The sequence below is a fragment of the Salmo trutta genome, chromosome 12, assembly GCF_901001165.1.
Source record: "Salmo trutta chromosome 12, fSalTru1.1, whole genome shotgun sequence".
Taxonomy (NCBI): domain Eukaryota; kingdom Metazoa; phylum Chordata; class Actinopteri; order Salmoniformes; family Salmonidae; genus Salmo; species Salmo trutta.
In genome coordinates this window covers 3,408,692-3,433,683 of record NC_042968.1, presented here as the reverse complement: position 1 = coordinate 3,433,683, position 24,992 = coordinate 3,408,692, and the positions used below count along the sequence as shown (strand labels likewise).

Genomic DNA, 24,992 nt, shown 5'->3' with positions numbered 1-24,992 from the left:
GAGGACTGGTAACTCGCTGCTGTGGCATCTCCTCACCAGGAGAGAGCAGTATTGAACTAGACTGGGCTCTGTGTCACTGTCAGCAGTACTGCAGAGGACCATGCTCTGGGTTGAAGTTTCCCCTGGGTGTAGATCTAGGATTAGCTTCCCCTCCCCAATCCTAACCTTTGCAAAATGCAAAACTGACCCAAGATCAGCATCTAGGAGCAACTTCACCCTAAACCAAGAACCACACTCTCTACTAGTTGGTGTATATAGAGGCAGAGTGCTTTAATATCATGAAAATGGTGGATCCAAAGGATGTATTTAAATAGTGTGTACAGTACCTGTCCTGTTGAGCAGGTTGTGTCGGGCCCTAATGAAGCCCAGGATGTCTGCATCTGTCTGCTGGTCTCCAGTCAGAGGGATGAAGGACTTTGAGAGCTCAGTGGAGGACAGGGCTCTGGAACACACAAACACACACACACACACAGTAAGACACACTAAATCGCTCCAAATTAAACAATTTTATCAATCCCACCACACAGGCATCTCTTTGTTACACTAACACACACATTTGAGTAATTGAGCAAACACGCTTAACCAGAGCGACTTACAGTAAGTAGTGACCGGATAAAAAAAAAAAAAGAATAATACCGTACTGGTACAGCATGGGAATAGAACCCACAACCCTTGCGTTTTTTTCTCTTTTTTTATTAGCAAAAATGCTTAAAAACCTGTTTTTTGCTTTGTATGGACTTAGTCTTTTACCAAATAGGGCAATGTTCTGAATACCACCCCTACCTTTTCACAACACAACTGATCAGCTCAAACGCATTAGGAAGGAAAGAAATTCCACAAATTAACTTTTAACAAGGCACACCTGTTAAAATGCAAATCATTTTATAACATTTTTGACATGCGTTTTTGTTGTTATTCTGTCTCTCACTGTTCAAATAAACCTACCATTAAAATGATAGACTGATAATTTCTTTGTCAGTGGGCAAACGTACAAAATCAGCAGGGGATCAAATACTTTTTTCCCTTACTGTAGGAATTGTGTCTTCTATATTCATTACATTTCGATCTGCAACATTTTGAATGTTTCACTTCACTGAATACATCCCAGGTCAGTTATTCATATAATAAAGACAGAGTGGACTCACCTGGTCATTGGATGGCTAGGAGAGGACGACTCGGAGCTCTGATTGGTCCGTATTGAACTTTGACCCCTAGCCATGCCCTCTGACTCTGGGACCTGGTGAGAAGGGATGATGTGAGTGAGACAGGTACACGTACACACACACGCATTCCTGTGTCCTCATGTATTCTATCACAACCTATAGAAATGATGGGTGGCCGTCTGCACTCTTTCAAGGTCATTACCATTAAATGTGTTCGTACTTTTTTTAATATAACCTTTATTTAACTACGCAAATCAGTTAAGAACAAATTCTTATTTACAATGACAGCCTACCACGGCCAAACCCGGACAACGCTGGACCAATTGTGCGCCGCCCTATGGGAATCCAAATCATGGCCGGATGTGAGACAGTCTGGATTCGAACCAGGGACTGTAGTGACACTTCTTGCACTGAGATGCAGTGCCTTAGACTGCTGCGCCACTCAGGAGCCAGTCTATTACAAGTGTGTAGGTTTCAGAATAAGAATCATAGGAGAGATGGAGACCCGCACACTGTTCAATCAAAAATGTCACCCATTTCAAGAAGCTAGCCGTTGTTGTTGTTTTTATAAAATCAAAATGCGTTTCTTGGCAGAAAGACCTTCTGGAACATGTGAACTTTCATGTGCCTTAATAACAAACTTGGCTAACACTTGACACCCAGTGACATAACACGTTATGACACGGTCATAACAATGTCATAATATGTCATAACAGCTGACATAAATTGCCATAACTGCTCGTCCAAATACTTCTATATATCTTAATTACATTCTTTTACATGTAGATGTGTGTATTGTTGTGCATTTAAGTGAGAATGCCCAAGAAGCCAGTGTTTGGAGTATATATTAGCACGGTGTTTGGGCATTATCACTTTTATACAACGGGTTACCAACATATTCAAAAAATTATTTACATATTCTCATAAAAAACGTTATTTTGATTAATGTATTCATACTATTTCATCCTTCCACAAGATATGATAACGACACAAATCTAGGGTTGCTACCCAAGCTGGCTGGTCGTTCGTTCTATCGTTTCGGTTGCCAGAGAAACGAACCAGTAGTTCAGTCTTATTGTTCTGTATTTATGGACGTGACTCAGTCGTCCGTTCTAAATGTTCCATTGCCATACTGGCTGGCCATGTTCTTATCCCTTGCTTGCTAGCTAGTCAACTACAGCTAATTCACAGTCATGTCAAACATTGCAGCCAGAATAACAGCAAAGTAGCTGCATTTGCATTTGTTTAAGCTGTTTTCTAGTGACATTTATTTGGATGCATTCATAACAATGAGTTGATGAGGCGCATTTTCGCCTGGTATAGAAAATGTGCTCACTCGTCAGGATACTGTTGTTCAGAAGGGCTAGCCAATAACAAAGCTACAGTACAATAACACAATCACTTCAAACAGAAAGTGGAAAGACTGCGAACTAGCTGCACTTCGTTTCATTTGACCTTTTTACAATTATTTTTTGTTGTTGTATATATCCATAAAAATGATGCCAGCTGATTCATGATTTTGACTGGCTGAGTCGTCCCAACTCCCGACATGTTCATTACTATGGGACAGCAGGAGGTCAAATGTGAATATTGAAACAATGTTGCAAATGTTGGAGAGACAGACAGCAAGGTTTATATAAATCTCCGCTGTTGAAAACTAAATGTTAGTCTAGAAGAAACATGAGATAATGTCTAGATGCTTTTTATAGTAGAAATCAAGTGTATAAGTTGACTGGCTGGGCTGATGAGACAGTGGATTGCGCAGTCAGATGTAACAGAGTAGATAGGCATTTTAACATCATAGACTTAGCCCGTGGTAATGTGTGGAATATCAAAACCCACATTTATTCAAATTAGTTTCCTTTCTTTGAAAGTTTGTTTCTTAAAACCTTTGTTGTTGTTGTAATTAATTCTTTAGTCATGTTTTTTCATCATATTTTAAATAACTTGTAGAAAATACACTTTATGACACTGTCATGAAGAATTATGACCATCCTGTGTCATTACTAAGAAAATACACATTATGACACTGTCAAGAAGCATTATGACCATCAGAATCATATAAGCCAGATAGGCATATCACTTACATGCCCTCATATCAGTCATCAGTCAAAAAGAGGGTGTCTAGTCCTGCATTCATCCCAGTTATCAGCAACAGAGCATTGGGGTAGGTGCATATCTGACATCACTGTGCGCGCAATTACAATGATAATTTAATATGGTCAAAAATAGTCATTTTGTTCAGTTACAGCCTTATTCCAAAATGTATTACATTGTTTTTTCCCCCTCTGTCACGCCCTGACCTTAGAGAGCCGTTTTATTTCTCTATTTGGTTAGGTCAGGGTGTGATGAGGGGTGGGCATTCTATGTTATCAATTTCTTTGTTTTGGCCGAGTAGGGTTCCCAACCAGAGGCAGCTGTCTATCGTTGTCTCTGATTGGGAATCATACGTAGGCAGCTTTTTCCCACCTGTGTTTGTGGGTAGTTGTTTTCTGTTTTGTATTCTGTATCTGACAGAACTGTGCACTTTTCATTCATTGTTATTTTGTTTGAGTGTTTCATTGAATAATAAAATCATGAACACTTACCACGCTGCGCTTTGGGCCACTCCAACTTCTGACGACAACCGTTACAAAACTACCCACCACAAAAGGACCAAGCAGCGTGGTCAGGACCAACGGACCTGGGAGGAGATCCTGGCCGGGAAAGGACCCTGGAGGCAGGCCGGGGAGTTTCGCCGTCCGAAGGAGGAGATTGAAGAAGCGAGACGAGGAACTAGCACGGCAACGACGGAAGCACGAGAGGCAGCCCCCCAATTTTTTTGTTGTTGGGGGGGGGGCACACGGAGAGATTGGCAGAATCAGGGTTGAGACCTGAGCCAACTCCCCGTGCTTACCGTGGGGAGCATGTGACCAGTCGGGCACCGTGTTATGCGGTGATGCGCACTGTATCTCCAGTGCGCATTCACAGCCCGGTGCATTCGTTGCCGGCTCCCCGCATTTGCTGGGCTAAAGTGAGCATTCAGCAAGGACGTATTGTGCCGGCTCAGCGCTCCTGGTCTCCGGTGCGTCTCCTCGGTCCAGGATATCCTGCACCAGCTCTACGCACTGTGTCGCCAGTGCGCCTTCACAGCCCAGTGCGTCCTGTGCCAGCGCCCCGCACGTGCCGGGCAAAGGGAGCATTCAGCCAGGACGGGTTGTGTCAGCTCTACGCTCCAGACCTCCAGTGCACCTTTACGGTCCAGTATATCCTGCACCGGTCCTACACACCAGGTCTCCAGTGCGCCTCCACAGCCCAGTATGTCCTGTGCCTGCTCCTCGCACTCTCCCTGAAGTGAGTGTCCTCAGTCCAGTGCGTCCTGTGCCTGCTCCTCGCACTCACCCTGACGTGCTTGTCACCAGTCTGGTGCCACCTGTCCCGGCTCCACGCACTAGGCCTCCAGTGCGCCTCCCCAGTCCGATGTGTCCTGTTCCTGCTCTCCGCATTCACCCTGAGGTGCGTGTTACCAGTCTGGCTCCACCTGTGCCAGCCCCATGCATCAGGCCTCCAGTGCGCCTCCCCGTTCCAGAGCTTCCGGCGACAGTTCCCAGTCCGGAGCTTCCGGCGACAGTTCCCAGTCCGGAGCTTCCGGCGACAGTTCCCAGTCCGGAGCTTCCGGCGACAGTTCCCAGTCCGGAGCTTCCGGCGACAGTTTCCAGTCCGGAGCTTCCGGCGACAGTTTCACAGTGCGGAACCTCCTGAGACGGTCTGCAGCCCGGAACCTCCTGAGACGGCCTGCAGCCCGGAACCTCCTGAGACGGCCTGCAGCCCGGAACCTCCTGAGACGGCCTGCAGCCCGGAACCTCCTGAGAAGGCCTGCAGCCCGGAACCTCCTGAGAAGGCCTGCAGCCCGGAACCTCCTGAGAAGGCCTGCAGCCCGGAACCTCCTGAGAAGACCTGCAGCCCGGAACCTCCTGAGAAGGCCTGCAGTCCTGAGTCTCCAGCAACGGTCTGCAGTCCAGAACCTCCAGCGGGGGTTCCCAGTTCGGAGCCTCGGCGTTGATCCACGGTCCGTTTCCTCCGGCGACGATCCACACATCTGCCACGCTGATCCATAACACGAGGGCCAACAGTGTTGTGTTGTCTGCAAACTTAATGATGGCATTGGAGTCGTGCCTGGCAATGCAGTCGTAGGTGAACAGGAAGTACAGGAGGGGACTGAGCACGCACCCCTGGGGGGCTCCAGTGTTGAGGATCAGCGTGGCAGATGTGTTTCTACCTACCCTTACCACCTGGGGGCGGGCCGTCAGGAAGTCTAGGATCACCGACAATGACGAGACAGCCTATAGGGAAGAGGTCAGAGACCTGGCCGGGTGGTGCCTGAATAACAACCTATCCCTCAACGTAACCAAGACTAAGGAGATGATTGTGAACTACAGGAAAAGGAGGACCGAGTACGCCCCCATTCTCTTCGACGGGGCTGTAGTGGAGCAGGTTGAGAGCTTCAAGTTCCTTGGTGTCCACATGACCAACAAACTAGAATGGTCCAAACACACCAAGACATTCGTGAAGAGGGCACGACAAGGCCTATTCCCCCTCAGGAAACTAAAAAGATTTGGCATGGGTCCTGAGATCCTCAAAAGGTTCTACAGCTGCAACATCGAGAGCATCCTGACTAGTTGCATCACTGCCTGGTACGGCAACTGCTCGGCCTCCGACCGCAAGGCACTACAGAGGGTACTGCGTACGGCCCAGTACATCACTGAGGCTAAGCTGCCTGCCATCCAGGACCTCTACACCAGGCGGTGTCAGAGGAAGGCCCTAAAAATTGTTAAAGACCCCAGCCACCCCAGTCATAGCAGGTTCTCTCTACTACCGCATGGCAAGCGGTACCGGACTCCCAAGTCTAGGACAAAAAGGCTTCTCAACAGTTTTTACCCCCAAGCCATAAGACTCCTGAACAGGTAATCAAATGGCTACCCGGACTATTTGCATTGTGTGCCCCCCCAACCCCTCTTTTACGTTGCTGCTACTCTCTGTTTATCATATATGCATAGTCACTTTAATCATATCTACATGTACATACTACCTCAATTGGCCCAACCAACCAGTGGACCCGCACATTGGCTAACCGGGCTATCTGCTTTGTGTCCCGCCACCCGCCAACCCCTCTTTACGCTACTGCTACTCCCTGTTCATCATATATGCATAGTCACTTTAACCATATCTACATGTACATACTACCTCAATCGGCCTGCCTAACCTGTGTCTGTATGTAGCCTCACTACTTTTATAGCCTCGCTACTGTATATAGCCTCACTACTGTTTTTCACTGTCTTTTTACTGTTGTTTTTATTTCTTTACTTACCTATTGTTCACCAAATACCTTTTTTGCATTAACGGTTAGAGCCTGTAAATAATAATTTCACTGTAAGGTCTACACCTGTTGTATTCAGCGCACGTGACAAATAAACTTTTTATTTGAGATTACAATCGCTCACTTTCAATTTTTTGAAAACGAAATAATCTCCAAAATATCGGTATATATATAGCCTACATGTATGGTGTGGTCAACTATTTCAACACCGTTTCGCGCTGCTCTGGGACAAGCATGGAGAAACATTTTTTTTAAATTATATTCCATGATATTCCATTATGGGCTATTAGCAGGACAATATACACCTACCAACACCTCTCTGTATTTTGATACTTTGTGCAAGGCAATTGCAGATGGGGCCTCCCGAGTGGCGCAGCGGTCTAAGACACTACATCACAGTGCAAACTGCGTTGCTACAGATGCTGGTTCGATACCTGTGCCCGTTGCCACCGGGAAACCCATGAGGCGGCTTTTGGTTTCTCTCCCTCTAAAAACAGAAATAATTCTAAATAAAAAAAATAATTTACAAATTATGGAGAATGTCTCACCCCATGTTCAAGAATGGCTATATTCTCGCTCACTCTTGGTTAAACGAAAACGAAATAATCCCCAAAATATCATAATTTTTTAAACAAAGCAATTATTATTATTATTATTATTATTAATTAATTTAGAATTATATAAAAGCCCCTTAGATATTCTCACAGATCAGATTTGCCCTAACGAAAAATGCCCCTCAATTTAGAATCCTCCAATCCTCTAAATGTAATTATTGGTGGAGAGTCACATCATTAAAAAAATATTTTTTCGATATACTGTATGCCTACCGTAGGCGACATGAGTCTCACTAGTGCTGAGTAATGTGCTGTTAAAAGTGGTGGAGGTCTTATTTACTTAAAAAGCATATTGAAGTTAGAAGCAAGAGGATTTGAAGCAATAGCCTACCCACTGTGGTCAACTATTTCAGCACAGTTTCACGCTGCTCTGAGACAGCATGGGGACTGGTCTTGATAAATTAATGAGATTTTTATTTTCACTGAATCTCCGTTTGGGTATTGGTTAGACTACAATTAGGGTGTGGAAATGTTATGCTCTTAGTACTGTGGCCTACACCCAACCGTCACGTTGTACAGTGCCATATTTTCCATTCCATCCTAACGGAAACTATGAGGGTTTCATTTTCATTTTTCTTGGAATAGAAACACCATAATATTAATCAAATTAATTAAGCAACATTTCTTATAATCAATCCCATATACTATGTTCTTACAAAATATATTTTACATTCTCTAGTACAGCCACTATTGAATGCTATCAAATGCTTCTCAAAGATGCCCTCCGGTGGTCAAACTAGCACTAACTAGCATTAACGGGAACAATGGCCATAGAATTCTGCGACAGCCCGCAAGGTGTGCTCCAGTATGATGCAACTTTTAAAGGAGGAACCACTGTAGGTAAACAGATACTATTGAGAATTTCTCATAGACCATGTGTTAATTATTAATTGCAGAAGAGCTAGAAAGATGGGTGCACTCTATATGTGCTCTGGGTCATTATACACCATTAGACATGCACCTGTCTGGGGTGTGGACACGACTGGTTATTCCTGTAACTGTGTTATGGCCTAATATGTACTGTTGCTATGGTTTCACCTCTTGGGTCATTCCAGAACATGGGTGTCCCTTTCAGAGGAGTTAGCAGGATTACATGTCTGGTTATTTCTGTAAAGTGCCAAGGACTGTTGCTATGGTCCTACATGCATGAACCTGTCTTAAAGCGAGTACATGTCCGTATTTTTGAACTATTGGTGTGGCTCTACAGTTTCCATGCCCAAATATGAAACCAAACTAAACTTAGTGCAAGGCAATAAGATAACGGTGGCTAAATGCCAGAGGGGATGAGCCATTAAGGGGAGTTACTATGAGTGCGACGTAAGGAGGAAAAATGTAGAAGAACTATGTAAGAAGTATGTGCCAAGACTGGAAAGGACTTGCTTCATGAACCAGCTCGGCTTATATTACTTTGTAATAAAGTCTAATTGAACTCCCTGGCTCCGGTATTTGAGAAATATTATTGACTGAATATTTCCACGATAATAGTGTAGGTACACGTCAGCATACTCAATTGGAGTGATCATGCACACACGTACGCACGCACACAGAGACATAGACACGAGGAGACACACACACACATTACTCCTAAAAGTGTGAGAAACTGCCATAAACTGCCTTGAAATGCTATGACAAGCATTACGCTTACGACAGCTTTATGTAGTGACATCCCACGACATCTGACAAAGAGAGGTAGTGAGGTCACCTGTAGCCTGGCGGCCTCCTGGCTCCACCAATCCTGGAAGTCTCTCTGGAGCTTCACCTTTGACTGCTCCAGCAGCAGCTGCAGGTGCTCAATCTCCATCTTCAGTGTTTTCAGATGGCCAAAGGTGCTCTTGTAACTGACAAGAGACAGGAAACCAAGGGTATTGAATGCAATGACTGTACATCTAGTAATCCATACTTCTGTATCTATGTGGAGGGATTGACTGTTATAAAGCATATTAAGTGAAACATTACTTTTCATGGGGTTCTAGATCTGAGAATCAAAGTCAAGTAAAGTGGAGGCCTACAAACTCAGATGCTCCAACACTCCAATACATACCTTGGTTCATAACCTTTGATACATGTATGTGTTGGGCTCTATACTTTGAGGAATTATGAAATACTGGCAATTACAATGGACCTCACAACATATGCACCCAATGCACATACAATGCCTTCAAAAAGTATTCACACACCTTGAATTTAAAAATTATTACATTAAACATTTTTGTCACTGGCCTAAACACAATATCCCATAATGTCAAAGTGGAATTACGTTAAAACATTTTTTTTTACAAATTCATTTCTAAATGAAAAAATGAAAAGCTGAAATGTCAAAAAGTAATTAAGTTTGGGAGTAAATATTTGCTTAACAAGTCACTCACTTAGTGTTTAATAACAGTGTTTAAACAGAGTTTTTAATGGCTACCTCATCTCTGTACCCAACAAATATAACTAACTGTAAGGTCCCACAGTCAAGCAGTGAATTTCAAAGACAGATTCAACCATAAAGGCCAGGGAGGTTTTCCAATGCCTTGCAAAGAAGGGCACCTATTGGAGGATGGGTAAAACATAGCTGACATTGAATATCTCTTTGAGCATGGTGAAGTTATTAATTACACTTTGGATGGAGTATCAATACACCCAGTCACTACAAACATACAACTCAGTTGCCTGAGAGGAAGGACAACGCTCAGGGATTTCACCATGAGACCAATGGTGACTTTAAAACAATGGTGAGTTTAATGTCTGTGATAGGAGAAAACTGAGGATGGATCAACAATATTGTAGTTACTCCACAATACTAACCTAATTGACAGACTGAAAAGGAATACAAATATTCCAAAACATGCATCCTGTTTGCAACAAGGCACTAAAGTAATACTGCAAACACTTTTTATCCTGAATACAAAGTGTTATGTTTGGGGCAAATCCAATACAACATCACTGAGTACCACTCTCCATATTTTCAAGCACAGTGGTGGCTGCATCGTGTTATGGGTTTGGCTGTAATCGTTAAGGACTGGAGAATTTTTCAGGATAAAAAATAAATATAATTAATTCACCTTTCAGTAGGACAATAACCTAAAACACAAGGCCAAATCTACACTGGAGTTGTTTACCAAGAAGACATTGAATGTTCCTGAGTGGACGAGTTACAGTTTTGACTTAAATCTGCTTGAAAATCTATGGCTAGACCTGAAAATGGCTGTCTACCAATGATCAACAACCAATTTGACAGAGCTTGAAGAATTTTGAAAAGAATAATGGGAAAATATTGCAAGATCCAGGAATGGAATCGCTGCCAAAGGTGATTCTAACATGTGTTGACTCAGGGGGTTCAATACTTCCGTAATCAAGATATATTGTTTTATTTTCATATATTTTTACACATTTTAGAATTTTTCTTCCACTTTGACATTAGAGTATTTTGTGTAGATCGTTGACAAAATAATGACAATTAAATCAATTTTAATCCCACTTTATAATAACAACAAAATGTGGAAAATGTCAAGGGGTGTGAATACTTTCTGAAGGCACTGTATAATGCAGTGTACTGTAATGGGCCATACAAGCACATCAACCTATTTGCCTGTGTTTCTGAGATACACATACTGCAGCCTACTTACCTCTTCTTCTCCTCGTCCATCTGTCTGCGGATGTTTTCTTCCACAGGGTCTACCTCCTCTACCTCTGCTGGGCTAACAGTGACACCTATGTTTATGAGGGGAAATGAAATAAATGATGTTCTTCTCTCAAGTCTCCACACACACACACACACACACACACACTCTAAGACATGTTTCAAAACATGTCTAGAATAGAATCACAAGAATGTAAAGTGTGTGTGCTTGCTCGTGTCCGTAACTTCCTTAGAAGTCAACATACTGTATTCTAATTCCGTCCCTGAATAATGTAAACCTGCCTATTTCCGAAGTGTTCTCTGATGCTTCGGAACTCAAACAACAAGACAAACCTTTGTGTCACGTCCTGACCAGTAGAGGGTGTAGTTGGGTCAGGACGTGGCAGAAGAGTCTGTGTGCTTTTTATTGTTTCAGTAATTTTGGCCGTGTGACTTCCAATCAGGCACAGCTGTAGAGGGTTGTGGCTGATTGGGAGTCACACATAAGTTGCCTACTTTGCCTTGTGGGTTTGTGGGTAATTGTTTCTGTCAGTGTTTTGTACCAGACAGGACTGTTTGCTGTCGGTTTACTCTTTTCTTGTTTTGCATAGTGTTCACGTTGTTTATATTAAATTCTAATAATGAACACTAACTCCGCTGCACCTTGGTCCACTTCTTCAGACAACAGCTGTTACAGAATTACCCACCAACAACGGACCAAGCAGCGGAGGAGGGCTGGCAAGGACAAGGAGCAGCACAGGGAGAGGCACCAGGAGAAAGGCTATCTGGAGTCATGGACTTGGGAGGAAATCCTGGATGGGAAAGGACCATGGGCTCAAGCTGAGGATTATCGCCGCCCGCAGTGGGAGATCGAGGCGGCGAGAGCTGAGAGGCGCTGGTATGAGGAGAGGGAGCGCAACGGACACGGGAGGCAGCCCCACAATTTTTTGGGGGGGGCACACGGGGAGATTGGCGGAGTCAGGTGGTAGACCTAAGCTAACTCCCCGTGCTTACCGGAAGCAGCGTGGCTCTGGTAAGACACCGTGTTATGCTGTGGAGCGCACGGTGTCCCCAGTGCGCGTTCAAAGCCCGGTGTGCTACATACCAGCCCCCCGCAAGTGCTATGCGAGTGCAGGCATCGAGCCAGGGCGGATGGTGCCAGCTCAGCGCGTCTGGTCTCCGGTGCGCCTCCTCGGTCCAGGTTATCCTGCGCCGGCGTTGCGCACTGTGTCTCCAGAGCGCTGGGAGGGTCCAGTTCGCCCAATGCCTGCTCTCCGCCCGTGCCGGGCCAAAGTGGGCATTCAGCCTGGAGTGTGGGTAAGGAGTGTCCGTACCAGAACTCCAGTGCTCCCCCACAGCCCGGTTTATCCTGTGCCTCCTCCTCGGACCAGGCCTCCAGTGGGTCTTCCCATCCTGGTCCGTCCTGTGCCACCTCCCAGGACTAGGGCTCCGGAGCTGCCCGCCAGTCAACAGTCGTCGGAGCTGCCCGCCAGTCAACAGTCGTCGGAGCTGCCCGCCAGTCAACAGTCGTCGGAGCTGCCCGCCAGTCAACAGTCGTCGGAGCTGCCCGCCAGTCAACAGTCGTCGGAGCTGCCCGCCAGTCAACAGTCGTCGGAGCTGCCCGCCAGTCAACAGTCGCCAGAGAGGTCAGACTGCGCTGAACTGCCGGAGTGGCCAGACTGCGCTGAACTGCCGGAGTGGCCAGACTGCGCTGAACTGCCGGAGTGGCCAGACTGCGCTGAACTGCCGGAGTGGCCAGACTGCGCTGAACTGCCGGAGTGGCCAGACTGCGCCGAACTGCCGGAGTGGCCAGACTGTCCCGAGCTGCCAGACTGCCCAGACTGTCCCGAGCTGCCAGACTGCCCCGACTGCCCGGAACGGCCAGAACCGGAGCCACCTCCTGATATAGGTGGGTTGGGGAGGGGGGGTGTAGCACAGTGCCGTCGGTGACGGCAGCCACCCTCCCTTCCCTCCCTTATTGTTTAGGTGTTTATTTTTGTTGGGGATTTTCTGTGTTTTGTGTAGGTGCATTTGGGGGTATGCACCTTTGAGGGGGGGGTACTGTCACGTCCTGACCAGTAGAGGGTGTAGTTGGGTCAGGACGTGGCAGAAGAGTCTGTGTGCTTTTTATTGTTTCAGTAATTTTGGCCGTGTGACTTCCAATCAGGCACAGCTGTAGAGGGTTGTGGCTGATTGGGAGTCACACATAAGTTGCCTACTTTGCCTTGTGGGTTTGTGGGTAATTATTTCTGTCAGTGTTTTGTACCAGACAGGACTGTTTGCTGTCGGTTTACTCTTTTCTTGTTTTGTATAGTGTTCACGTTGTTTATATTAAATTCTAATAATGAACACTAACTCCGCTGCACCTTGGTCCACTTCTTCAGACGACAGCTGTTACACTTTGGCGTTTGAACCCGAGGGAAATGTTTGTAAACTTGAAACCGGCTTTCTCTCGTCAGACCTCTCGCCAGTCGACGGGGATGAAACGTACAGTCAAAGTTCTGCCACCCAGTCGTGTTTCCAGTCCTCTGGAATTCAGATCGCAGGTCTCTACTAAATACTTTTTAAATGGGGGCTAACATTGAGTATGCTAATTTCGGTTCAATTGGTCCAGGCATTGTTTCAGTCACATTCAACTAAATCATTGGTCCAAGAGAATTATAATTAAATTCTGCTGGATGAAAACTTCCCACAATGTCTGTTTTTCCTCTATTCCCTTAGCACACGTCTGCTAAAAGACATCTTGGATTCACAAGTGACTAGATAGGGCTGGTGTGTAGGTTTTGAATCAAGGGTATTTCATTGGCAAACTTACTTCCATTAAGGTTGAATTACCATTATGGGCAGTGTGACCAAACTACCCTCCTATTGTTTGGCTCTGGGCTAACTAATTAACTGCGGATGAGGAGAAATGCACATTCTGACCATTAGGAAGACAATGTACCATGAGCGGCTCTCTGCATCCTATGCAACTCCAACTGCTTCTTCAGTTTATCTGAGAGAAAAAGAAAGAGGAGATAGGAAGGGAGTAGAAAGAGAGGGAGATAAAGAAAGAGCGAGATGAAGAGAGACAAGATGGAGAGCGAGAAAAGAGATATGTGAAAATGTTATTTTAAAAGGTCAAGGTTATTTACAATTCATCATTCCGTCATTACAAACACTTGTTATCCAACTGGCATTCATCCCCGACAAGTGTATGATGTAAACTAACCAACTCAACTAACTGTAGTTGGCCTTTATTCATCAACCAAGAGAACCTAAGTCTGTAAAAAACTCAAGCCGTTTAAAAATAAGTCTCGTTCTTTCAACATAACATTGGTGACGGTGTCTTGTATGAGTCGTTGGCTGTGTCTGAAATCTGTCCTGCCTATTACTTACTAAAATGACATTCCACTGTGTAAGTACTAATCATACTTCATACTATTTAGAATCTACTGTTCAGTAAAAATGTATGCATTAAGCACCAAATATCAACATACTAGGCTCACCTATACTGAGAAGGCATCATCTAATGCACAAATGTGTCGTTTCCCATCATTTGTTAATTTGGCTACAGCCTGTCCTCTAATCTAATTACCTGTTGATTATCAGCTGTTGTCAAACACACGTGGTCTGAAAATATGCTTTTCTTCCTCAACAGTGTGCAGCGAATTCTAAATGAAAAGCCGAAATGAGTATGACATCCTGGCATTTAAAGCATACAACATTTTCAAAATGTCACATACTATAAAATGTTATATTTTTGCATAGTCTGAGGCTCTGCATGCTAATTAATCAATTGGGTAGGTATGCTGTCTCTAAAGAGAAATGGGCTTAATAATTCACACTTATTGCATGCTCTGGCCATTTAGATGGGTGCTGCCAGCTGTTCCGTGTTAGTGGGCAACTAGGCATGACTGTGGGCATGATTGATACAATATGTATATATATTTTTTAACAATCATCAGCAAAACATGACAATCAGATAATGGCAAGTTATTCCCCCCACCCCCCTTTCCTTCCACATACATAAAACAACAGGCTACATGGGAGCACATCATACAAAACCCTTCTCTCCCTAGAATTTATCTTATACACTCTCTCTGGTGTAAAGTAGACACTATGTAAAATATTGATTTGCATCAACTTGTGCCTTGTGTTAAATGAAAGACGCTGAGCATCTAAAAAGAGGTTTCTCCATTGATTAGCCTAAAAAATGAGACCAAGGTCATCATACCACTTTATGCAAGCCTTCAGAGCTTCATCATTCCCCATCAGCTTGAAGAACAGAGTACATGTAAGAAATTAAAACTTTTTCTCTCAAGCTACAGTTTATCAGTGGTAGATTTCGGATAAAAAAAATAATATTTGTCACATGCTTACTTACAAGCCCTTAACCAACAACGCAGTTCAAGAAATAGAGTTAAGAAAGTAAAGTCAAAAAATAGAATCAAAAACGAACATGTGAAAATTACAGAACAATAACGAGGCTACAGGGGGAGTCAATGTGCGGGCTTATAGGTTAGTCAAGGTAATTTGTAAAGTGACTATGCATAGATAATAAACAGCCAGTGGCAGCAGTGTAAAAACAGAGGGGGGGGGGGGGATCAATGTAAATAATCTGGGTGGCTATTTGATTAATTGTTCAGTAATCTTATGGCTTAGGGGTAGAAGCTGTTATGGAGCCTTTTGGTCCTAGACTTTGCGCTCAGGTACAGCTTGCCGTGCGGTAGCAGAGAAAACAGTCTATGACTTGGATGACTGGAATTTTTGGGCCTTCCTCTGACACCACCTAGTATATAGGTCCCGGATGTCAGGAAGCTTGGCTCCAGTGATGTACTGGGCCGTACGGACTACCCTCTGTAGGATGTTATGGTCAGATGCCGAGCAGTTGCCATACCAGGCGGTGATGCAACTGGTCAGGATAGTCTCGATGGTGCAGCTGTATATCTTTTTGAGGATCTGGGGATATGAGGGGGAAAAAAAGTGTTGTCGTGCCCTCTTCACAACTGTCTTGGTGTGTTTAGACCATGATAGTTTGTTGGTGATATGGACACAAAGGAACTTGAAACTTTCGTCCCGCTCCAATTCAGCCCCGTCAATGTTAATGGGGGCCTGTTCGGCCCTCCTTTTCCTATAGTCCAAGATCAGCTCGTTTGTCTTGCTCACATTGAGGGAGAGGTTGTTGTCTTGGCACCACACTGCCAGGTCATTGACCTCGTCCCTATAGGCTTTCTCATTGTTGTCGGTGACCAGGCCTACCACTCTTGTGTCGTCAGCAAACTTAATGATGGTGTTGGAGTCGTGCTTGGCCATGCAGTCGTGGGTGAACAGTGAGTAGAGGAGGGGATTAAGCACGCACGCCTGAGGGTTCCCAGTGTTGAGGATCAGCGTGCCAGATGTGCTGTTGCCTAACCTCACTACCCTGGGGGCGCCCCATTAGGAAATCCAGGATCCAGTTGCAGAGGGAGGTGTTTAGTCCCAGGGTCCTTAGCTTAGCGATGAGCATTGTGGGCACTATGGTGTTGAACGCTGAGCAGTAGTCAATGAACAGCATTCTCACATACATGTTCCTTTATTCCAGGTGGGAAAGGGCAGTGTGGAGTGCGAATGAGATTGCATCATCTGCGGATCTGTTGGGGCGGTATGCAAATTGGAGTGGGTCTAGGGTTTCCGGCATGATGGTGCTGATTTGAGCCTTTCAAAGCACTTCATGGCAACCGACGTGAGTGCTACGGGGTGGTAATCATTTAGGCAGGTTACCTTTGCTTTCTTGGGCACAGGGACTATGGTGGTCTGTTTGAAACATGATGGTATAACAGACTCGGTCAGGAAGAGGTCGAAAACGACAGTGAAGACACTTGGTTCCCGCATGTTTTGAGTACGCGTCCTGGTAATCCGTCTGGCCCTGCGGGTTTGTGAATGTTGACCTGTTTAACAGTCTTGCTCACATCGGCTACAGAGAACGCAGATCACACAGTCATCCGGAACAGCTGGTGCTCTCATGCATGCTTCAGTGTTGCTTGCCTCGAAGCAAGCATAAAAGGCATTTAGCTTGTCTGGTAGGCTCACATCACTGGGCAGCTTGCGGCTGGGTTTTCCCTTTGTAGTCCGTAATATTTGTCAAGCCCTGCCACATCTGACGTGCGGCAGAGCTGGTGTAGTAGGATTCAATCTTAGTCCTGTATTGACACTTTGCCTGTTTGACGGTTTGTCTGAGGGCATAGCAGGATTTCTCATAAGCGTTCGGATTAGTGTCCCGCTCCTTGAAAGCGGAAGCTCTAGCCTTTAGCCCGGTGCGGCTGTTGCCTGTAACCCATGGCTTCTGGTTGGGAAATATTTGTACGGTCAATGTGGGGATGACATCGTCGATGCACCTATTGATGAAGCCGGTGACTTTATTTTATTTTACTTTTATTTAACTAGACAAGTCAGTTAAGAACAAATTCTTATTTTCAATGACAGCCTAGGAACAGTGGGTTAACTGCCTTGTTCAGGGGCAGAACGACTGAGGTGGTATACTCCTCAATGCCATTGGATGAATCCCGGAACATATTCCAGTCTGTTCTAGCAAAACAGTCCTGTAGCGTAGCATCCGCGTAATCTGACCACTTCCATATTGAGCGAGTCACTGGTACTTCCTGCTTTAGTTTTTTCTTGTAAGCAGGAATCAGGAGGATATAATTATGGTCCGATTTGTCAAATGTAGGGCGAGGGAGAGCTTTGTATGCTTCTCTGTGTGTGAAGTAAAGGTGGTCTAGAGTTTTTTTCCCCTCTGGTTGCACATGTGACATGCTGGTAGAAATGAGGTAAAACGGATTTAAGTTTGCCTGCATTAAAGTCCCCGGCCACTAGGAGAACCACTTCTGGATGAGCATTTTCTTGTTTGTTTCTGGCCTTATACAGCTCGTTGAGTGCGGTTTTAGTGCCAGCATCAGTTTAATATAGATGAGAACTCTTTTGGTATATAGTGTGATCTACAGCTTATCATGAGGTATTCTACCTCAGGTGAGCAATACATTGAGACTTCTTAAATATTAGACATAGCGCACCAGCTGGTATTGACAAATAAACACACACCACCGCCCCTTGTCTTACCAGACGTAGCTGCTCTGTCCTGCCGATGCACGGAGAAGCCAGCCAGCTCTACATTATTCGTGATGTCGTTCAGTCATTTCTCGGTGAGACATAAGATTTTACAGTTTGTCGGCTAATTCTTACAAGGCACACCGCCCTCCTCCCCCTTTTCCTACATATTTTCATCACGCTGATGATGACGATTTGGGCCTTGTCTTGACAAAGCAGTATATCCTTTGCATCGGACTCATAAAAAAAAAATCTTTGTCCAGTTCGAGGTGAGTAATCGCTGTTCTGATGTCCAGAAGCTCTTTTTGGTAATAGGAGACGGTGGCAGCAACGTTATGAACCACGAAAATGTAATACCATCTCTCAGGGCTTTGGGTAAGATGTGTTATCATAGAAAGGTGTTTGTATATATTGTTAAGTTCCTATTTTTCGAGTAAATAACTCAACGGACACTAGAAAAGCTTAACCAAGTTTAATTCTTCCCAAAGCGGTCGATACAGCTGTATTCAGACAAACGACATTTCACACAAGCACTGATATTTAACCGTTTCTCCTAGGCGGAGTCTCCTCCTCCACAACTGAACAGCCAATGCATCTCTGTTTTGCAAGACAGAACCTTAGTGATATCTGTTCTTCCTCACTTCATCTGACCTGACCTCTACCCCAAAGTGCTCACTTCTTACCAACCAGGCTGTGTCTCCTCTCCTCCCAGAGATCCCTTCCATAGAATCCCTGATGGCTAACAATAACATATCCTGACATAATGTAAACATTATACATTACCCTGTCTCCCTCAGTGACATTGTTAGGTTCTAAGATCTCCACCCGTATCACTCACTGTCAGATACTGTCCTTCTGAGTATAACAATGTTCCAAGTTTAACCCAGAATCTAACAATATACTGTATAGATCTATGCCCTGCTGTTTGTTTAACCACTTCAATCAATATATTTAGTGTTTTTAATTAAAGGCTTGTTTGTGAGACACATCAAAGCTTTAGGTGGGCTAATATAAGGTTTAGATCCCAATGACACAGGGTAAAGACACTCACTCCATCTGTCTCCAAGACGGTGAACTTGTTGTATCTTGCCATACCCACACAGCCTTTAACTGAGATGCCCAGTAATACAACTGGCAGTCAGGTAGAGTATGCCATCCTTCTGAGTATGGTCTACATAAAGTTTCACTCTGTTTCCTTTTCCACAGAAATGAAGAGACCTTCCTATTAAGGTTTTTGAAAAAAACTTTGGGAATAGGAAAGGGAAAGGTTTGAAAAAGGTACAATACATATGATTTTTTCATCTTTACACAATTGACCCACCCAATAAGAGAAATTGGTAAATCCCGCCATCTATCTAATTCTTCCACAACATTTTTGAGAAGTGGAGCATAGTTCACTTAATATTTCTTATTCATTTCAGAAAGAATTTGCAATCCCAGAAATTACCAGTGGTGTGGATTTGAGTCATATGACTTGGACTCGAGTCAAACTCGAGTCACAAATATGATGACTTGCAACTCTACCAATGACTTGACTTGGACTTGAGCCTTATGACTCGACCTGACTTGATACCCTCCCGAAGTCCAAATATAAATATGATGCTATTAAAAAAAGTGTGCAGCTCATCAACTTTTAATTTAATGGATTACAGTTTGAATCGGACAGCAGCCAATCAAATTGTGCCAGCTGAGAAAAAGTTGTGCGTGGCAGTGCAGAGGAACGTCGGCAGGTGAATTCAGATGAAGCTCTTGGAAGGATGATACCACAAATTATTATTTTCGGATATAAAGACAACGCTGTATCAACTAAAACGGATTGCAACTTGCAAAACATGCGGGAAGAAAATTACAGACAGGGCAACAATTTCCAACTTTGTTCGACATTTGAAGCTGCACAAAGAACGGTATGTCGTGGCTAATATAGCCGACAGCTATATTTTATTACTTTACTGGTGTATCATGTAGGCTAACATAACATTAAATCAATGAGCCTCCACACAGTCAGTCAGTGCGGGAATGTGATAATTGCACCCAAGATTGAGCTACAACTGGCTAGGCACTTGTTAGCCTAAATCCTGCCTGATGTTACTGCTGTTCCTAAAACAATTGACATACGTTAGCCTACTGTAACCACACAGAGAGAGAGTGTGTGTGTAAGGTTGGGCGATTGTGTACAAGCCTACATCGCCCGATTGTGCCCCATAGCAATCCTCGATCACTATTGGGGGGGGGGGGGGGGGTGTCTTTCTCATGGCTACCCATGTATTTCCATGGAAATATAATGCTTATTTGGAAAGTAATAAATATACAGGTATTTTTAAAAGCATTCATGATTTGCGTAAATGTAATATACTATTACTCTTGTTAAAAATATGAAATGGTATTACATTTGGTGAAGAGCACATTATGACTTTTTATTAGGACTCGAAACTCAAAGTTTAAGACTTGAGACTTGCCTTGAGACTTGCCTTGAGACTTGACTTGAGACTTGACTTGAGACTTGACGGTCTTGCCTTGAGACTTGACTTGAGACTTGACGGTCTTGACTTGAGACTTGACTTGAGACTTGAAAATTGGGTTCTGCATAGCTACCCTGTTATAAGGAATGATTATACTATTTGATAGGTTTATTTTATATCCTGAAAAGGTCCCATATTATTTCAGGATGTCAACTAATGCTCGGAGTGAAATTTCTGGTTTAGTGAGGTAAAGCAAAATGTCATCAGCGTATAGTGAGACCAGATGTTCGTGCCTACATGACAACCTACAGTGGTTCCTCCTTTAAAAGCTGCGAGCTTACGCTGCGGGACTTAGAGGTAATTTGTGGTTTAGTATGGTACCCTGCGTCACCACTTCATTGCTCCAGACCAGCGCAAAGGGCAGTTAGAGCACTGATTATGCTTTTGGGTCCTACTGTGTCTCTAACTGACAATGAATGGGTGACATAAACCTAAATGGGAACTGAGAATTTTACACGACTTCAGTATTACTTACTAAACCTGTTGTTACACTAAGGTTTTTATTATTTGATTTTGTTAGGATAATTTTGCTCTCACTGTAGAGCTATATGCCACTCCCAACCAGTCATATTGTACAACGCTTGAGTGGCGCAACGTTCTAAGACACTGCATAGCAGTGAAAGCTGGGTTGCTACAGATGCTAGTTCAATACCTGTGGTGGCTTCGACTGGGAGACCCATGAAATAACTGTAGGTTTTTTTGTTTTTCTCCCTCTAAAAACAGAAATAAATTATTATAAATAACAAACTGGCTTTATTTACAAATTAGTAACAATGTCTCACCATGTTCAAGAATGGCCTTTTTCTTGCTCATTTTACAATTATTTGAAAATTAAATAATGTCCAAAATATTGATATTTTTCAAACAAAGCGAATATTATAATTATTATCATTACTAGTAATTTAGAATTATATAAAAGCCTGTTCTCCCTATCTTAGGTCAGTTAGGATCACCACTTCATTTTAAGAATGTGAAATGTCAGAATAATAGTTGAGAGAATTATTTATTTCAGCTTTTATTTCTATCATCACACTCCAAGTGGGTCATAAATTTACATACACTCAATTAGTATTTGGTAGCACTGCCTTTAAATTGTTTAACTTGGGTCAAACGTTTTGGGTAGCCTTCCAGAAGCTTCCCACAATAGGTTCGGTGCATTTTGGCCCATTCCTTCAGACAGAGCTGCTCTAACTGAGTCAGGTTTGTAGGCCTCCTTGCTTTTTCAGTTCTGCCCACACATTTTCTATAGGATTGAGGTCAGGGCTTTGTGATGGCCACCTCAATACCTTGACTTTGTTGTCCGTAAGCAGTTTTGCCACAACTTTGAAAGTATGTTTGGGGTCATTGTCCATTAGGAAGACCCATTTGCGACCAAACTTTAACTTCCTGACTGATGTCTTGAGATGTTGCTTTAATAAATCCACATAATTTTCCTTCCTCATGATGCCATCTATTTTGTGAAGTGCACCAGTACCTCCTGCAGCAAAGCACCCCCACAACATGATGCTGCCACCCCTGTGCTTCACGGTTGGGATGATATTCTTCGGGTTGCAAGCCTCCCCCTTTTCCCTCCAAACATACCGATGGTCATTATGGCCAAACAGTTCTATTTTCGTTTCATCAGACCAGAGGACATGTCTCCAAAAAGTACGATCTTTGTCCCCATGTGCAGTTGCAAACCATAGTCTGGCTTTTTTTATGGCGGTTTTGAAGCAGTGGCTTCTTCCTTGCTAAGCAACCTTTCAGGTTATGTCGATATAGGACTCGTTTTACTGTGGATATAAATACTTCTGTATCTGTTTCCTCCAGCATCTTCTGTTGCTGTTACTGTTGTTCTGGGATTGATTTGCACTTATCACACCAAAGTACGTTCATCTCTAGGAGACAGAACGCGTCTCCTTCCTGAGCAGTATGACGACTGCGTCCCATGGTGTTTATACTTGCATACTATCATTTATACAGATGAACGTGGTACCTTCAGGCATTTGGAAATTGCTCCCAAGGATGAACCAGACTTGTGGAGGTCTACAATTTTTTTTCTGAGGTCTTGGCTGATTTCTTTTGATTTTCCCATGATGTCAAGCAAAGAGGCACTGAGTTTGAAGGTAGGCCTTGAAATACATCCACAGGTACACCTCCAATTGACTCAAATGATGTCAATTAGCCTATCAGAAGCTTCTAAAGCCATGATATCCTTTTCTGGAATTTTCCAAGCTGTTTAAAGGCACAGTCAACTTAATGTATGTAAACTTCTTACCCACTGGAATTGTGATACATTGAATTATAAGTGAAATAATCTGTCTGTAAACAATTGTTGGAAAAATGACTTGTGTTATGCACAAAGTAGATGTCCTAACTGACTTGCCAAACTATAGTTTGTAAACAAGAAATTTGTTGAGTGGTTGAAAAACCAGATTTAATGACTCCAACCTAAGTGTATGTAAACTTCTGACTTCAACTGTATATACATAAGTATGTGTATGTATGTATATTTGTGTATATCTTCATTGTAATGGGTTTAAACACTGTTTCCCATGCTTGTTCAATGAACCATAAACAATTAATGAACATGCACCTGTGGAACAGTCGTTAAGACACTAGCAGCTTACAAACGATAGGCAATTAAGGTCACAGTTATGAAAACTTAGGACACTAAAGAGGCCTTTCTACTGACTTTCTACTGACTGAAAAACACCAAAAGAAAGATGTCCAGGGTCCCTGCTTATCTGCGTGAATGTGCCTTAGGCATGCTGCAAGGAGGCATGAGGACTGCAGATCTGGCCAGGGCAATAAATTGAAATGTCTGTACTGTGTGACGCCTAAGACAGCACTACATGGCAACAGGACGGACAGCTGATCGTCCTCGCAGTGGCAGACCACGTGTAACAACACCTGCCCAGGATCGGTACACACATCCAAACATCACACCTGCGGGACAGGTACAGGATGGCAAAAACAACTGTCCGAGTTACACCAGGAACGCACAATCCCTCCATCAGGGCTCAGACTGTCCGCAATAGGCTGAGAGAGGCTGGACTGAGGGCTTGTAGGCCTGTTGTAAGGCAGGTCCTCACCAGACATCACCGGCAACAACGTCGCCTATGGGCACAAACCCACCGTCGCTGGACCAGACAGGACTGGCAAAAAGTGCTCTTCACTGACGAGTCGCGGATTTGTCTCACCAGGGGTGATTGTCGGATTCGCGTTTATCATCGAAGGAATGAGAGTTACACCGAGGCCTGTACTCTGGAGCGGGATCGATTTGGAGGTGGAGGGTCCGTCATGGTCTGGGGCGGTCTGTCACAGCATCATCGGACTGAGCTTGTTGTCATTGCAGGCAATCTCAACGCTGTGCGTTACAGGGAAGACATCCTCCTCCCTCATGTGGTACCCTTCCTGCAGGCACATCCTGACATGACCCTGCAACATGACAATGCCACCAGCCATACTGCTCGTTCTGTGCGTGATTTCCTGCAAGACAGGAATGTCAGTGTTCTGCCATGGCCAGTGAAGAGCCCGGATCTCAATCCCATTGAGCACGTCTGTGACCTGTTGGATCGGAGGGTGAGGGCTAGGGCCATTCTCCCCAGAAATGTACGGGAACTTGCAGGTGCCTTGGTGGAAGAATGGGGTAACATCTCACAGCAAGAACTGGCAAATCTGGTGCAGTCCACGAGGAGGAGATGCACTGCAGTACTTAATGCAGCTGTTGGCCACACCATATACTGACTGTTACTTTTGATTTTGACCCCCCCCCCCTTGTTCAGGGACACATTATTCAATTTCTGTTAGTCACATGTCTGTGGAACTTGTTCAGTTTGTCTCAGTTGTTGAATCGTGGTTTTTTTCATACAAATATTTACACATGTTAAGTTTGCTGAACATAAACGCAGTTGACAGGGAGAGGACATTTAGAACCAGACTTCAAGATTCAATGTCAAAAAATTGAACAATGATTGCTCTGCAAGTACAAAGCATAAGCTCTCAAACACCATATGTGGCATTAACAACAGATTGCTCGACATCTATGAACACTGTAACACATCACTGCAACGAGCCATCACATTGAAGAGAAATGGGACATGAATTCCCATGTACTGACAACTGAGAACATGGAGAAAAGGCACACAGCACAGAACTTAAAACGGCACTAAAGAGCAACTGCCCCTGAAAACCAACAACAAAACATGTGTTGCATCGATATGAGTCAGAAACATTTATTATGGTGTCAAAATTGACTACAAAGTGTAAATACGATAATTTTGGTCATAAAATCAGTATCGTCTAAAACAGAGTTTGGAACCTCACTGCGTCAACAATGAGTAAATTAAAGTTTGGATTACAATTATGTCAACAAACTATGGCCGCTTTGCCCAGCTCCACGTGCATATTGCTCCTCCATCCACTTTGCTTCCCTTACCTATGTGAAGCTAGCCACAATAATGATTAGCCACAATAGTGGAATATGCGGTTCACCTTCAAAATAAAAGTCAGTCTACATCTGTAAATAGAATTAGCGAGATTACGTTATTTCTCAAACTATGTTTATAATTGCGGGATGATGACAATCGTTGACCCTGTTTTTCTGTTAGACAGAGTGCACAGTTGGGTGCCAGATTGATCCCCTGATCATGAACGGATGTCTGCCTACCAGACAGAGCAAAGGTGGGT

The 24,992-nt window shown here is 44.0% G+C and overlaps 1 protein-coding gene across 2 annotated transcripts in view; it reads right to left on the bottom strand.

Annotated features, from left to right (window-relative positions):
- kif6 (kinesin family member 6) overlaps nt 1-24,992 on the bottom strand; it is a 261,943-nt gene that overhangs the window by 5,154 nt on the left and 231,797 nt on the right. For both annotated transcript variants that reach the window (XM_029766851.1, XM_029766852.1), the window contains 5 exons: nt 13,682-13,732; nt 10,745-10,829; nt 8,836-8,971; nt 1,146-1,237; nt 327-442 (listed from right to left, as the gene is read on the bottom strand). In XM_029766851.1, coding sequence (XP_029622711.1) covers nt 327-442; nt 1,146-1,237; nt 8,836-8,971; nt 10,745-10,829; nt 13,682-13,732 — 480 coding nt within the window. The remainder of the gene's footprint in view (nt 1-326; nt 443-1,145; nt 1,238-8,835; nt 8,972-10,744; nt 10,830-13,681; nt 13,733-24,992) is intronic.